This window comes from Lycium ferocissimum, chromosome 10 (assembly GCF_029784015.1).
Source record: "Lycium ferocissimum isolate CSIRO_LF1 chromosome 10, AGI_CSIRO_Lferr_CH_V1, whole genome shotgun sequence".
Lineage (NCBI taxonomy): Eukaryota > Viridiplantae > Streptophyta > Magnoliopsida > Solanales > Solanaceae > Lycium > Lycium ferocissimum.
Window position 1 is genome coordinate 47,704,520 of NC_081351.1, and position 13,177 is coordinate 47,717,696.

Here is a 13,177-nt window from a genome sequence, read left to right on the forward strand (position 1 = left end):
TCAAAACTTTAAGAAAAGCCATTTCTCCTAAATGAAGGAAACAGTACATGCTCCAACAACAGAGCAATACAGAAATTATGCACGCAGTAAATCCTCCCAAAAGGCATCTTCCGACTTAAGACACTGCCATTTACTACATCTATCAAACTGCTTTGAGAACTTAGCGGATTGCAATTGAAAATATTAATATGGTAAAAATAAAAACCATAACCAAAAAGTAAAGAGAAAGTAATAGATAGGATGATATCAACAAGAGCTATGCGATTATGAGAATTTGGCTGAAAAGAAAAATCTATAATGAACTTTGCAATTTTCCTTCTTCCCCGTAAAATCGACCAAAACAACGTAAAACCTTCTCTTTCCTTTTCAATTGATCACTGGAAAGGAAAAGCACAAAAAAATTTCCAAAAAGAAGCAATTTGCCCAGCATCATCAACTGCAGACTAACATTTTCCTAACTTCTACTTATAAAACGCTACCTTAGCTTTCTTTTGAGCCAGCAGGACAGCAGCAGACTAACTTATTTCTCTTCTCTGCACTTCAAAATTCCAAAAGCCACCCTCTACTTGTGAACATGCATCAGAGATCCTCCAAAACGAAAAGAGACCATATAAAAGAAGCGATGTATCTCTTGACAAACCAAACTGTATGCATCCCATATACGAGAAAAATCACTATATTCAAGCATCAGATTTAGATGAAGTAGTCCCGGAAGAAGCAGTTCCAGGATTAGTAGCAAAGTGCATCTCAGGCATCATCAAACACTTTGGCTGGGCACCTTTGTAGACCTTCAACGATGGCTTCAGTTTCATATACTGCAATTGCAGGGATTTCATTAGAAAATTAGTCAAGCAGATAGTCAGGGGAAAAAGAGCTTTCATTTTCAATGTAGTTTATAAGTCAAATAAAGCAAGTCTAGTTTCAGAGGTACTAGACTGCAGGATAGCATCTGTCAAGAACTGTAGACAAAATACTTTCTATAGGTCATGTTAAGGTACAGTATGCCATGAATATTCTCCACGAAATCTCACTGGTATCAAACCTCACTAGTATCAAACTCACAGGCTTCAAACTTAATCATGGATTACCTTTTAACATTAACTAAAGTGACACTGGAAGTGATCTCTTACCAATAACATACAAAAAAAAGCTAGTAGAGTTAGTTACCTCCTCATAAAAATTATTAATTTCTTCCTCGGTCAGGCCTTCATCTTCCCCGGCATTTTCCTCCCAACCAAGAGAACGTAGGAAGGCAGCCTCTTCTTCATCTGGATATAGCGCTCCATTTATGGACAAGTTGTTCTCCTTGACATCATTATGTCTTTGAACATGGTTTTGAGCTTCATGAGGGTCTCCATTGCTGGTTAGCTCACTTCCATTTTCAGAAACACAAGGACTCAATGAAGCACTATCCTCATCTTTAGTTTTAAGACCAGATTGCTCCCTAATGTTAGATGAAGCCATACCAGAGTCTGGAAGGACAGTAGAAGAATTTACAGAAGTCTTCTTCCTCATAAGATTGAAAAAATCACTCCTGCTTTGGGCTTGAGACAGGGAAGATCTCTTCTCCACAGTAGATCGTGGCTTCAGTGACAATGCGGCAGCCTTGGTTTCAAGGGAAGTCACCCTTGAAGTTGGACTAGTCACAACAGGAGCTGAAGGAGAAACAGCAGGAGGGCAATTAGCTAGTCTACTGCCAGTGTTGTTAGCTGGACTCAATGCTTCTTTTGACAAAGAGGTGACCCCATTTTCCCGTCCTGGCTTCAGAACCAGAAGAGTTTTGCCATGAGAGGTAGCTGGAGCTTCCGCTCTGACTTGCACGTTACGGGGCTGATTAGCAAGTTGAGTGTTAAAAGGTTGTTGTGTACTCTTAGCTATTCCAACCATCTCATTTGTCCTAGCTGTGGATTTTGGCTGCTTTGATTTATCAGCAGAACTGGAAACCTGGAAACAATTACTTCCCATTAACATGGATATCAACCATCCATCAAGCACAACCCTTTGTATGTAAATTCTATATTGAAAATACTAAACGAGAATACAAATAAAATTGAAAACAAATTGCTTCCTCAACAGAATTAATACGCGACATAGTTTCAGCCTTTTTCATTTTAAGTAGACATCCTGCCTCCTCTTTTTTACCTGAAGATGCATAAAAACTACAACGAAGTGTGGGTTCATGAAATAAAAAAAGGCTAAATGTAGCTCAGTGATTTGGTTCCCTATGTGCCAGCGAAATAACAAACAAGTTGTGGAAAACCAACATTGGAAGGAAATACAAAGAATTGGCCAAGAGACGTGCACAGAGAAATTCCATCATGTCTTATGCCCTTATATGTGTTTTAGTGTGTTAACCTTTTTAAAGGAGGGTAGGCACAATCTATGTAACAATAGTTAGCTGACGATGTGGTTCCTTTGTGTCCGTTCTCTAGTATTGCTTTCCCAGTGAAATAGAACTAGGAAAGCAACAACAGTTCGCAACAACAGAAACACTCATGACACAAGCTCCATTAAGCAAGTTTAATTTATTCATGGTTACCCTGTTACCCACTCCCTAAGAGAGAGAGAGAGAAGATAATGTCACATAAATAGGTGAAACATAGTCATGTAACCAGTTAATTTCTAGTACTTCTATATTTTGTATGTGCCAAAGAATCATTAAAGAGACCAAATAACTCACCAATTAATGAACGCAATCAATCAACCACAAGGCCACAACACTACAATAGGGAAAAATTAAAAGCCCAGGGACAGGACAAATTCACATGCAATGCAACTTCCAAATTCCATTACACATAAATCATAATTCATGATCATATACTATAAGCCATCTGTTGTCCCCAAGATGAATTAGCAGCATTATCCCGTTAATCACTACCCCAGAAGTTCCCCTCCCCACTAAACTTTCAGTAATTTGGACTCCTGCAGCTCATCTTATAATTGACATTTTTTTCTTTAGATCTTAGAATAAGCTAGGTCTCTAGCTTCATCAGTATACTCATGTATATGTACAAGCACATCAGCAGGTGGCTAGAAGAAAAGGCAATCATAGACATGATTCTACTCAAGCACCCAGCCAATAACTAATATGCGGAGTCAAATACATTAAAGGCAATGCAGAAGTACTAACAACATTAAAATTGACGCACTTCAATCAAGAGATTAAAGTACTTCAGAGAAAAATTAAAGACAAGGTCTAGAAAGCAAGAGAATGACACACTGGTTAGGGAAATTTCTGGATCATAATGATAGCATTGTTTGTCAGATCAGTAGAATCCAAATAGGACGGAAGTCCTTGCCAACAACAATAGGGAAAAAACTCACTTATATCAAGGCAAGTGTATAACTTATAGCTATAGTTATCACAGAAATCCATACATCCAAAGATCCGTGAACATATACGACTATTTGTAAACACAGCGTAATGATGATTTATCTTGTAAGAGGAAATTTTCACAATTTTTACGTATTTATTCAGGTGTAGCCACACCCTACAATCATCTAAAGCTTGTCTGTTGAAAAGAAGCTCCTGTATGAAATGTTACAAGGAAATCTTGAACACCTTAATGGTCCTTAAATTTTGCAAAGCCTATGCGTAGCTAGCTATATAGCCATCAATGCTTGTTATACACGTACAGGTTAAGAAAATTGAGAACATGGAAAACAGGGTATGCCAACAATGCTTGACCACCACACCACAGCCCTTCCGGGAAAAAAAAAAGGGTTAATAACCCCCTGGGACTCATCAAAGACCTATAACCAGCACAAGTTAGTTATACTTCTATTCACATGAAACCTACAAAACAAGGCCATCATAATCATCTGTGAAGCTACTTGTTTCGTAATGCGACTAATAACCTAGATTACAGAGACATGGCTATCAAAATCATTTGTTAAGCTTCTTGTTTTGTAATATCAGCTAATAACCTAGTCTACTACAACAGATTATTAGCATCTAATCCCTATGCAACAAACAGAAAAGTCTGATGGAGCCAATGCCTAACTGCAAAAGGATAAAAACCAGAAATGACCATAGAATTCTCAGTTGTATCATGAATGTACTCATCTAGATTCACTTCTATAACTACATAAAACAAACCAATCAAAAAGACGCCTTTGAATATGTACCGAGGCTTTAGGCATTGAGGGTATCACAGGTATCAACTGTCTGGATTGCTTTATAGCTAATTCCTCGAGCCTCTGTGTTTTGTCAGGGATCTACACATGCAAAACACACATAGATGAACATCTCTTCCAAAATTATCAGAATAAGTAGTAAGTAGCAATAAAAAAAGAAAATTACCTGGGTGGTGGCACGGGCGCGTGGCGCTGCTTGTGACAATGCTTCAGCCATGTTAAGGCTAGCCGTCCCACTTGAAGCACTAGGTGTTGGAGCTGCAGCAACACTTTGTTGAGAAGCTGAGCTCCCCATACCAATGCTGCCAATTATAGGAGGCACCTCTGCCAATGCGGAGGTCCATTTATCAGCACCACCAAGCAAAGCCGAGTTTCCAATTGGCAAACTCTGAACTGCTGAGCTCAAACCAGGCGATGAAACTCTGGTTACCTGCCTCTCTTCAATCCCAAGAGAAGGAAAATCCTTCTCAAATGTTGTCTTCTGGTTACCGTTAAAACTGCTTCCCCCAGAATGAATACCATTGCCACTATTATGGGTGCTATTAAATCCACCTTTTGATTCCTCAGTTCTGCGGGGCAAGAGCTCGCCGGGTTTCCTGGACACCAGCGACTGAGAGCGCCTCAAGCTGTTCTTATCAACTCTACCAGCTAAGATGTTCCCCAGAGGATCAGACACATCATGATCCCATAGATCAACAGTACCTGATCTTTCTTTCTCTCTTTCACGATTTTTATCACGATGATTTCTATTAAAACTACTGTACGGATGCTTCGAATTAGTACCACTAGAACTACGCCTAGAATTTGATGATGAACTGCGATCCAAAAACACAGAACGTGGGCTATCTTTGTCACTTACACTCCTAGGAGATCTATTGCGAGAAGACAGCGCGGATAAACTAACATCTGCAGCAAAAGAAACACAAATTACAACGACGCCATGCTTAAAGTAAATAACAAAAATTAACAACGATCCCTCAATTATTCTTGTATTCTCTTATTCTTAGATTTCTATTACTATATGTTGTTTCTTTAGCATCGATTATCTTATTATCTTGTTGTTGTTCATGTTGCTACTGCCTCTTTTTCTTTATTCTTTGAGCCGAGGGTCTCTCGGAAATAGCCTCTCTACCTTCTCAAGGTAGGGGTAAGGTCTGCCTACACACTACCGTCCCCAGACCCCCTTGTGGGATTACACTGGATATGTTGTTGTTGTTGTAACAACTATCCCTCAATCCCAAGCTAGTTAGGCCAGCTATATAAATCCTCGAGATCCATTATGCTTTACTTGTCCTTGTGCTGAGGGTCTACCGGAAATAGCCTCTCTACCTCCAAAGGTAGGCACAAGGTCTGCGTACATTCTACCCTCACCAGACCCCCTTTGAGTGGGATTTCACTGGGTATGTTGTTGTATTATCCATTATGCTTTACTTAAACGTGTGCTTATTAACGTGAATATGACCGAAAGGAAATCAAGAAAGTACCTGAATGCAAAGAAGAGGATGCAAAGTGGGGACTTGAAGAGCCACCACCCCCAGTAACACTTCCAGTAGTACTTCTCAACCATTCTGGAACTAAAGCTGGTTCACTCCTTTCCATTGGCGCAGAACATGATCAGATTACTCTACAACCAATACTCTTTTTATATTCAACTCACCTTTTCCTTTCCTTTCTCAACCAAACAATATGTTCAGATTTTCACCCCTCTATCCAAAAATCCCAATAACCAACCACATTACTCTATCTAAATAATCCCCCAAAAAGAAACCAAACTTTCTTCACAGATTTTAGTCCAAAAAATCAGGTTTCTCTCACTAAAATCAACCATGCACCTTCCTTACTCTTTATATTTGAGGCAATTTGACCTCTTTACCCTTATTCCATCTCTTTAAGCAAAAAAAAGATGGATGAGGAAACAATTTAGAGCAATAATCAGACTATCATTATTTCAATTACTGAACCAAATACCCGTTTTTTCAGTTTCCCAACAAGATTTCAACCAAACAGAACCTAAACTCACCGACCCACCATGCCAAATGGGTATTAAAATTCACAAAATCCACAAACCCTAGACCCCCAACAACTTAGGGTTTCTACACCACCAACCCAGATAATAAAACTAGATATTCCCACACAAAAAAAAAATCAGCCCCACATACCAAACATAGAACAGAAACAAACGATGAACATGGCAATAATAAAGATCGTCAACAAAACCCTAACCGCTCTATTATAACGCCAAACCAAAAAAAAAAACTCGGTATATATTTATATATATCCGTTTCAGTCCCCAGGTTTGGCTTAATACCAAATTTGTTAACAATAGATGGAAATAAAATCGTTTTTTTTTTCTCAATATATGTAAAAGCGCAGTGCTAAACAGAGAGAAAAAGAGCAGCGAAGAGTGGTTGAAAGAGACTAGGGCAAAAAACAATTGGGACTGTGGTTATGGTAATGTTGTTGTGTTGTGTGTGTGTGTGTGTGTGTGTGTATTAGGGCAGATGTAGATTATAGTGCTGCGTGTATGTGTGTACAAGATAGGGAAGGAGAGGGTTAGGGGAAACTGGGAAGCCTATTTTATTGCAATTAATGAAATAATAAATGTTCTTTTCTTTTTTTTATATATTTTTTTGTTTAGTGTTAATGAAAAAAAATGGTTAATCCTATTTGATAATATTGTTAGTTAATGAGTTCTCTTTTTTGCCATTGTGTTCTTTTTATACATGTGTTATACCGTGTGCCTTCATGTTTGTACTATTCTCTAGAAAGTGAGGCAATATTAGTCCCTGAATAGTAATAGTAATCAACTAAGAGGGTGGGGTGAGGGGATGAGTAAACTTCCTTTGAAGTTTGGCCTAATTTCAAACTATTGATGCAAAAACATTTCCATCAAGGTTAATAGTGCCATGTGTGCTTTGATGGTTGTTCAATTTTACTATTCTCTTAAAAGATGAGGCAGTACCAGTCCCTAAATAATAAGGGATTGTTTGGTTCGTGGACTAAGTTATTCCGGAATTATAGTTATGAATTATAATCCTTGAATTAGTTTATCTTATTGGGGATGTGGGATAAAACAACACCTAATTTGATATAGGATAAAGGACTTTGGATATATATTTTGATTAGTTGAAATTTGGAATAATTTTGGATATAAAGTATAAATTTAGTCCCAAATTTAATCATGAGATATTCCACCTTACCTCATGAACCAAACGACCCTAAAAATAATCAGTTAAGGGAAAAGATAAAACTTACTTTGAAGCTTGGCCTAATTATGAAAAGGATTCAAACTATTGATGCAAAAATATTTCCATCAATTGTAAAGAATGTTGATTTTTTTGACAACTTATAATGATTTATCTAACTGTTTATTTATTTTCTTTTTTCTTTTTTAAGAAAATGTGAACAAGGTTAATACAAAGGCAAATGAAAGAATTGGGAGTCCAACATTATCCATCAAAGAGTCTTTGGATAAGCTTAAAAGGTGATCAAATCAACCTTTAAAATGTGCAAGGTAAGAACAGTTGAACTCTCATTAAGTCCTTCATTTTTTAGTGGTTTGAATGATTTTTTGAAAAATATTTGTATTCTTATCTAGATAGAATGTTAATATACAAATAGAGTTAGAAGGTCTTTTTTTTTTTCCTTTTAAAAAAGAGTTAAAATGTTAACTAATTAATCAAATTGTAGATAAATTGCATGGAACCGAGCATGTATGAGATGAATTTTTGAATATTGAAACACAAAAATAGCATATAAAGCTCATATTTATTCTTACATAAAAGAAATAGAATATTGTTATGAAACAATATGAAAGATGCCATGTACACGACTATTAACTATTTAGGGGGTTATGATAATGAAGGATTATGGGAGTAATGAAAATAAAGACTAAAAATTTATTCCTCCAGGAGTTATGGATGCAAATGAAAATCCACTCTTAATTTTGTCGTAATAAACACAGAGACATTTAATAGTCATGTTATTTAGAAGGTGAAAGATTGACGAATAGTGACGAGTTAAATCTTTATTTTTACGGGACAATTACTTGGCATGCTTATATATTCAAATTCTTTATTCTATTTTATATTATAGTATTTGTCAAACATAAAATTTAAAATACAAATTTGACTTGTATATTATATTATGGTAATAGAATATAAATGTAATCGAATTGACATTTCAAAGAAAAAATATTAGCTCCAAGTTTAAAATTTGAATAGTTAAATGAATTTGTATTCTTATAAATTATTAAAAGTTTGTAGAATAATAATGTTATCAAATAATAATTTAGCAATTTTAGAATGTTCAGAAAAGGATTGATCAAATTAAATACGATCGATATACCACATGCATGACCCAAATCACGTAATTGGTACTCGAGACAATATCCGATCCGAGCAATCCAAACTCAAATGGGAGTCTCATCTATACGTCCTAAATCATAAATGCAAAAACCCTTGGAAAACCCAATCATTTAAGTACGAAAAACCAAACATGAATACAACCATTAAATAAACACATTCCCTTTTAAATGAAAATTCGTGAAGGTAATAAAAATTTATTCATGCATCCCATGTGAGTTACCACATTTTGCAATTCAAAAGAATAACTGTTGTCTATGGAATCTCTATGATACCGAATGAAATTGTCTACCGAGACAAGTCCCGTTGACTCAAAATAATAAATGCGACAATTTCCCCACGATTACAAGTGTAAAGTCTCACCAAAATAAGGACAGAGAGAATGTGAAGCTTCTTTAGGTATGTAGCTAACGTTGCTCAACACCTGTTTCTGAAGACAAAAGTTGAATGGCCAAACGGCTAACATTTATTATTAACTGTTTCTCAAAAAGTGAAATAAGATTTAAAGAAATCATAGAATATATGAATATTGATATAAAAAAACAAAGCATTTATATCAACTCCTAATATAGACATTTGAAATGTTATAATCAAGTTAAAACAAATTTCAAAGTCATGTTTTGGCTTAGTATCTTCAATCATAAATATGTAAGTTTATCCTTGAGCCAGGAGTTGATGGTTGAATAACTTTTGATATTTGTAGATCTTATTTGATGAGAATTGAGTGTATGATTGGAGGTTTTATGTATAGAGTGAATGAAGTAGATGAATAATTGACTTTGAGACCAACTGTGTCACATCAGCTGATGATTCGAGGCTAGCCAAAGCGTCTACTTCAACATTTTTCTCATGAGGGATCTCCGTCACTTTCCATTCTTTAAACCGGGATAAACGGATCTCAACTTTTGCTAGGTACTTTTGTATATATTTTTTCTTAGCTTTGTAAATTCCAAGGATATGATTGACCACAAGTTAGAGCCACACTTGAGCTCTATATTTTAGACTCAAGCCCCCGAGATAATTCAAGCCCCGCAATTGACTATTCATACTCGAATTTAATAGATTAATCTCGGGACGAGGCGGTAAGAATTATGCCAAGACCGGTTCCTTTTATGTTGGAGGCACCATCCGTGTACAAGGTCCATACTCTGGGCATGATTCCGGAAGCCAATATGGCTTCATATTCCACATCCGACAACATTCCCCGACTGAAGTCAGCCACGAAATTAGCTAAGCCCTATGACATGATGGCAATCTGGGGCCTATAAGTCATATCATATTCACCAAGTTCAACTACCTATTTGGCCAGTCGTTCTGATAGCTTCGATTAGTGCAACAAGTTCCGTAACAGGAAAGTTATGAACACAAAACAGGATGACATTGAAAGTATGACCTTAGCTTCTGAGCAACAATCATAAGAGCCAAGGCCAACTTTTCTAGGTGAGGATACCTAGTCTCGGCATCCAATAAAGTTTCACTAATGTAATAAATAAGAGATTACATACCGTTTTCTTCTCGAACCAAGACCGTGCTTATGCTGACACGACCAAGTACATTAAGAGTTGCTCATCGTATTTCATCTTTGCTAGCAGTGGGGGATTGGACAGGTAACTTTTGAGGTCTCTCGGGTCCTATTGGAAATCTGGTGTCCATCTACTAAAAGTCTTTCTTTTCCTTTAACAGTGAGAAAAACTTGTGGCACCATTTCGAGGACCTTGATATAAACCTTCCCAACACTATCGATCAGTCTTTGTTTTGCTTTCACATCGTCTAGAACATTCGATATCTCTTCAATGGCCTTAATCTTATTCGAGATTATCTCAATCCCCTGTTAGAAATAAGGAAATCGAGGAATTTCCTAAAGCCGACTCAGAAGGCGCCCTTCTCAGGGTTCAACTTTATGTTGTGTTTTTGGAGAATATCGAAGGTTTCCTAGAAATGTTTCAATTGGTCCTCTATTTCCGGAGACTTGACTAACAAGTTATCGATATAAACTTCTTTTATCTTTCCTATATGTTTTTCAAACATACTGTTCACTAGCCTCTAGTAAGTGGCTTCAGTATTTTTGAGCCTAAAAGGCATAACTTTATAATATTAGGTACCATACTCCGTAATGAACAAAGTTTTTCTTAGTCCTTCGTGTTCATCTTAATTTGGTTATAACCAGAGTAAGCATTTGAGAAAATAAAAATTGTGTGCCCCCACTGTTGCATCAATCGTCTGATCGATGTAAAGTAAAGGGAACAAATCTTTAGTACATGCTTCATTCAAATCTTTAAAATCTATACACATTCTAAACTTATTTGAGCTACTTAGGTACTCTATAATATTGGCTAACCAATCATGGTAGGTTACCTCCCGGATAGAGCTTATTTAAGTAGTTTAGATACACCCTTTTTTGATAAATTAGTTACGAGAGGCGGATAATGGCCTCTTCTTTTAATTCAACAGAGGATATTGGCGGTCTAAGCTGAGCTTGTACATGACTACCTCTGGTGGGATATTTGTCATATCTAGGTAGGACCAAGCAAAACAGTTGATTTTAGCTTTTAAGAATTCAATGATTTTATACCCTTTTTCCAGAAATTTGAGGAAGATGACGACTTACTCAAGCTCTTTTGTTGTGGATTTATGGTGTCAATATCCTTCATAACTTTGAAAGACCTTTACATTTCCACATCTGTCCCGTTATTGCCATCTTAATGAATACCTTGTCTGGGGTCGAGAAGAAGTTTCGATTGTAATTGCTACTTGGCATTTGCCTCCGTTGGTGCTTGTTGCTCATTCGGTGTCTCCTTGCTTTGGGCGGTTGATATTTCTATGACATTCATATGTCTAGGGGCGCTGGCTATTCCCCATTAATCTCCCTTATCCTCATGGATAGGAAATTTTACCTTTTGATATAGACTAGATGGTATTTCCTATACACTGTAGACCCACGACCTCCCGATGATAACGTTATAGGACATATCTCTCGCTATCACTTCAAATAGTGTTTCTTTAATGATTTCCCCCGTGTCATTTCACTAGACATGTTGAACCCGGCCAATAGCCTAGTGGCTAGGACATTTTTGTCCACTAGTTGCATCTTCTCCAAGACTCGAGTTTGAATAATGTTGGCTAAACTACCTGGATCAACCAAAACACGATTAATGTTAAAGTTAATAATAAGTAGAGTAATTCCCATAGCATCATTCTAAGAGAGTGTAAGTTTGTCGTAGCCCTAATTGTCAAAGGTGATTGAATCACCGTCAGGAACCTCCCGGGCCCTTTTCTCATTAGTAATTGAGACTTTTGTAATTTGGGCTGACGTATATGCCACTTTGTTGATCTTTCTCTCTCGAATATCACGTTGATAGTGTGTTTGGGTGAAGGGGGTCTCTCTTGCCTGACACTGTTATTGTCCCTGTTGTAATTTTTCTTGGCCCCGTCGCTAAGGAACTCTCTTAAGTCCCCATTCCTTAATAGTTGCGCTACTTCAGTCCTCAAATCCTTACAATCTAGGGTCAAATTCCCATGAGTCGAGTGGAAATCACACCAAATTTTGATGTTCCTTTTGATAGGGTCAGTCTGGATATCTTTGAAATATCGAGCTTTTCTTAATGTTCCTAATAGCCTGGATGACTTCGGCCGGCCCGATGCTGGAGTTATATGCAGTCAACTTTGGCCCTACATCCTTTTGGAGGGATTCTTAAAGGTCCGACCATATCTCTAAGTACTAATTCCCGATTGTTCCTACTTGATCTGCGCTGGTCCTCCGCCAATACAGGTTGGTATGGCGGAGGATAGAGTTCAAAATGACCTCTGGGGTTTCTGCAACTTAGATCCGGTAGTGACACCAGGCTTGTCCCAAAATTGACCTTGTGTTTCCACAGGTATTAATACCTTTAGATCATCCTTGATCAGCAATCTTGGAGGTATACCGGTTGTAAACATCGTTCCAAGTTTGCGTCGGGAACTCCTTAAGGCTTTTTTTCAACTTCCACGAAGCGTCAGAGTTGTTCGAGATCGAGTTTGTCATCATGCAACGTAGCCGCCCATCATCCGCTCGATGGCGGTAGCATCACTATTTCCATTTGGAATCTTGCCACAAAGTTCTGGAGTAGCTTTCTGTCACCTTGTTTTATGTTAAAGATATCTTCTTTGTAGGTTTCAACCCTTCGAGCTCCGGCACGAGCTTTCTCAAATACATCTGCACAAGCATAGCAAAAGAGTCAATAACATGTTTAAGTAAAAGAGATTACCAAGTTAAAGCTCCCTTTGTGAGCGTTTCTCCAAATCTCTTAAGGAGAACGGAGTCGATTTCATTTGTTGTTTGTCATTTCCCTTAATTTTGGTCGTGTATACCGTGACATGCTCTTGCGGGTCCATAGTTTCGTCATACTTAGGGATGTCCGGTATCTTGAACCTCTTTGGAATAGGCTTCAAGACCGCACTTGACTTATATGGTAGTTGTGAATATTTCTAGGTATCAGTTTCCTTCACAATCGGTGGATCCCTCGAGATCTCATCCATACGGGTAAAGTAAAACTCAAAAGCTTACGGTCTTTGAATTGCATCGGGCCGGATACCTTGGTCCCGATGTCGAAGAGTGTCTTTACTGCAGTTGAGTTTTCCCGAGGAGTTCCTTAGGCTACGGCTTCGTTTGGAGGTGCTAGTGTTCCTAGGTACCATTA

The 13,177-nt window shown here is 37.5% G+C and overlaps 1 protein-coding gene across 1 annotated transcript; it reads right to left on the reverse strand.

Moving 5' to 3' along the window:
- Positions 1 to 207: 207 nt before the first annotated feature.
- On the reverse strand, positions 208 to 6,723 carry LOC132034127 (uncharacterized). Its single transcript, XM_059424378.1, has 5 exons — positions 5,622 to 6,723; positions 4,304 to 5,043; positions 4,129 to 4,218; positions 1,168 to 1,944; positions 208 to 815 (listed from the first exon to the last, which is right to left on the reverse strand). Exons 1-5 carry the CDS (start codon positions 5,734 to 5,736, stop codon positions 681 to 683), a joined length of 1,857 nt encoding a protein of 618 aa, XP_059280361.1. The 5' UTR covers positions 5,737 to 6,723; the 3' UTR covers positions 208 to 680.
- Positions 6,724 to 13,177: the final 6,454 nt, after the last annotated feature.

Excerpts from the sequence above, each read along its gene's own strand:
- LOC132034127 (XM_059424378.1), bottom strand. The coding sequence starts at position 5,736 with ATGGAAAGGAGTGAACCAGCTTTAGTTCCAGAATGGTTGAGAAGTACT. Across the intron at positions 1,945-4,128 it reads CCTCAATGCCTAAAGCCTCG|GTTTCCAGTTCTGCTGATAA; the intron begins GTACATATTCAA and ends AATTGTTTCCAG. Across the intron at positions 816-1,167 it reads TTAATAATTTTTATGAGGAG|TATATGAAACTGAAGCCATC; the intron begins GTAACTAACTCT and ends CTGCAATTGCAG.